The following is a 3,682-nucleotide window of genomic DNA, read 5'->3' as shown; positions in this document are numbered from 1 at the left end:
ATTACTGTGAACCCCTGGTTTCTTCTAAACAACAAACACACACGTATTTATTCTCTTGCTCATAGACACATACGGGATGCTGGACACCGGGGCCACACAGACAGACTCAAAAGCCACATAGACAGACTGTTGTAAGGTAAAAACACAAACAGGCCATGCTAATTAAATAATAAGCCCGAGCAAACCACATAGCGCAACACTACAGTGTTGGGCGTACAGATGTGAGTGCGCCAAGGAGCAGTAAGCACACACATACTGCCCGGGATTGTAAGGCATCCTCGAAGAAACGCGGCACAGGCACTCCGACAGCGCTGCCATGCTAAATCCCCGAAATTAGAAAGTGAATGCGATGGGATTACACGGATAATGCGAGCAGATGGAGCAAGGTCGAGCAGAATCTCCACTCAGAACGGATTAGACTCGAGCCACATTCCCATCGCGTGGCTCCTCGTCCCGTGTGTACGTACACACACACACACACACGTACACACACGTACACACACACACACACACACACACACACACACACACACACACACACACACACACACACACACACACACACACACACACACATTTAACAGTGTATGCGTGACGTCCGTGGTAACCATTAAGTCACTTCAAGTATGAAATCGGTCCGGAACACTGATGCAACTGACACACAGACCGTACCTCTTTCGCCACATGGACGTTAGTTCACAACCTTTCATGGATGGAAAAGAGATAGTGTGCATTTTGCTGCAAGGCATGTATTACATGTTTTATATCGCAATGCTAAATGCCAGAGAAAAGCACGCCAGCGTTAAGCACAAAGCCACCGATTCCCCTGCTCATTGTTCGCTGGTTGGGTGATCCGCATTTATGCAGACATTGTGTAATCCCCTCATCACTTCAGAACAGCTGGGTAAAATATAGCACTTTTTTTATCTCACCATGCCCACAGCTTGCACGGTAACTGAGCAATTGTTTGTGGTGAGAAAAAGTAGGCTATAACAACACAGTGTAACCTAAATTAGTAGGCTACTACAGGGTATAGGCCTATATAAATATACGACTGAATATGAAAGCAATTATGAATTTTACACCCACTTTATACACCTCATATCAACACATTACTAATCACACCAAGCTGTGCACTTTAGAGGCCCTCATTTAAAGACCAAAAAGTCACACCATCACTTCAAACCACAATTCCCGAAGGACTGCAGTAAAATCCATTTGTCAATAGCAGGATATTCGGGTTGCCAAAAATAATGATATATAGCATAACGCCCAAGTCCGGTCTAACTCCATATAAGCTTACGCGCAACTTTACAAGCAGGAGCAGTATATGGTCTACGGCACTATAGATTTTCAGCGGACTCTCAGCAACAGCAGCACCACAAAGGACCTTTATCCACAGGTGATAATTAAACTACAGTTACAGGAGCATGAAGCGCGTCTCCTGTGAATTGAGGGCATCTGCCGGCAGATACGCAGTCAAGTCTAGCCCAGACATGAAATTGCAATGTGACTAACTTCTAAAGCATTTTACTATCTTCAATTGTATATATTACTTGCTTCAACGCATTATTTCTGAGGGCAACATTTCAAAATGCTCAATGTCTCTCCGTGCGTAATTTGCGCGCATGCGGTTTGCTTTCCACGGAGGTTTCTCCCACAAAGGGAGCCGAATAACCCTTTTGGAACCCTTTTACAAAAAGAAAAAGTGGATAGGAACAGAAACGCAAAATTCCATCTGTGTATAACACATTTCTTCACATAAACTGAGATATCAGAGGAATTATGTATTTCTACAGATGATACCAAACAATGACACACAAACAAAATAAGCGTCCCGTTATAACGGTAATCGATCTCAATCCAACAGAATTGTAATTCCGACAGACTGTCCCCCAAAAGTCAGAATGTAGCTACAGACCCCTAAACAAATACGTTGAACAAAAATATCCTATAAACCGATAGCCATAAACTTGTTCAGCACTTGCACCGTTCAGCAAAAAAAAAAATTAGGCCTACATCCAGGCAACGGTGGAGAGACTTTATCTCTCTCTCTCTCTCTCTCTCTCTCTCTCTCTCTCTCTCTCTCTCTCTCTCTCTATATATATATATATATATATATATATATATATATATATATATATATATATATATATATATATATATACACAATACGCTTACCTCTTTTATCTTGGACTTTAACGGTAATCTCCACAAGAGGATCCGTCTCCCGATCAAGGCGTCGAGAAATAACTATATCTCCGCTGTCCCGACTCACAGTGACCGGCGAGGTCTCCGCGTCGGGATACATCAACTCAAAGCTGGCAGTTTGAAATCTCACCGGGTTCAAGTTCATCACAACTGAGCCGATACTAGCATCCTCGGACACATTGATAACCACCGGGCTGTCCGACACCAACAGGGATCTCGACTTCCGTGGCCCGCTATTCATTTCACCATGGGACGGCGGGGGAACCGCTGGCCATTGCCTAGGATTTATTTCGATTTCAATACTCTGACTGGTCCGTGAGGGCCACCCGTGATCCCTCGCAAAAACATTAAACTTTATGGGGGACACCAGACCCAATATAGAGTCCACCAGAAGTATATCTCCGGTTTTGGGCACCACATAGAAACTACCATTTTTCGGCAGCGCAAAGTAAATCAGTTCAGCGTTTTTCCCGCTGTCCGTGTCCTCGGCCGTCACCTTGTACACCACAGAACGCAAAGCAGTGGCATCGTCAAGACTTATTTTGATATCAGTGTCACGAAAGGTTGGTTCGTGGTCATTGCTGTCCAACACATCCACTTTCACCGAGGCAACTTCGGCGACCACCGGGTCAGCCGCTGCGCAGCTCTGGCAGCACAGACCCAGGCTGAGAATGTATTCGGAGCGCTCCTCTCTATCCAGGACCCCCGAGGTTTTTAACAATATGTGCCCGCGTTTGTGGTGAGAAAAGACGCGGAAATCTTCATTTCCATCCCCCAAGAGTTTCAGGTGCATGCCCGAGTTGGAGCACCATCTCTGCGAGTCAACCCGCTTCACCGGGATACTGAGTCCGTTTACTTTGGATCCCGGCGCGGAGTTCTCGAATACATGTCCATGAAAGAACGGTATTCGCTCGTCGGTTTTATTCCCAAGTACGGATGTCACACAATAGGATATCACAATAATCCAAATCATGGCTGCCGTCAGTTAAACCACACTTGGTGTTTTTATGCTATCATTCTAGGACCTTAAACCATTTCCAAATGTCTATTTCATTTAATCTAAAACTTCCATTTAATTAATAAAAAGATCGATGCTGTGGTGCAATACATGTCTCTACCTGCCGCCGCAGAACTTTCGCTAAGTCTCCTCTGTCTGTACTCCAGCAGCAGCAGTCAGTGGTGCCCTTCCGAGAAGCCTCTTGAAGCTCGAGTGCGCGCCTCCGTTCACTGTTTCTGACAGCAACACCGGGTGCTGGACAGCGCCGCGCTCGAGGGGGCGCGGCCTTTCCAGCGAAGGGAATCCTCAGGGGAACCCCAGCCCACGTGACGTCCGTCCTTTGGTTTCTCATTCCAACACTTTAACCTCAGAAAAAAACGTTATTAATAGATCTTACAAAAACGGTTGCGTCAATTCAAACACTTTATTAAGTCGTTAGTGCAGTGAGCTGCTTTAGGCTTATCTGTAGGGCGT

At 45.5% G+C, this 3,682-nt stretch overlaps 1 protein-coding gene across 1 annotated transcript in view; it reads right to left on the bottom strand.

Annotated features, from left to right (window-relative positions):
- The window catches only part of LOC310816236 (neural-cadherin), a gene marked incomplete at both ends in the record, with an annotated part of 126,309 nt that extends 123,125 nt beyond the window's left edge, over nucleotides 1-3,184 (bottom strand). Inside the window, one exon of the mRNA XM_083686310.1 lies at nucleotides 2,182-3,184. Within this exon, the coding sequence (XP_083542436.1) occupies nucleotides 2,182-3,184 (1,003 nt within the window). The remainder of the gene's footprint in view (nucleotides 1-2,181) is intronic.
- Nucleotides 3,185-3,682: the final 498 nt, after the last annotated feature.

Source organism: Argentina silus (assembly GCF_951799395.1).
Source record: "Argentina silus genome assembly, chromosome: 2".
NCBI classification, from domain to species: Eukaryota; Metazoa; Chordata; class Actinopteri; order Argentiniformes; family Argentinidae; genus Argentina; species Argentina silus.
Note: the sequence above shows the minus strand (reverse complement) of the source record. Positions and strands in the feature narration are given on the sequence as shown.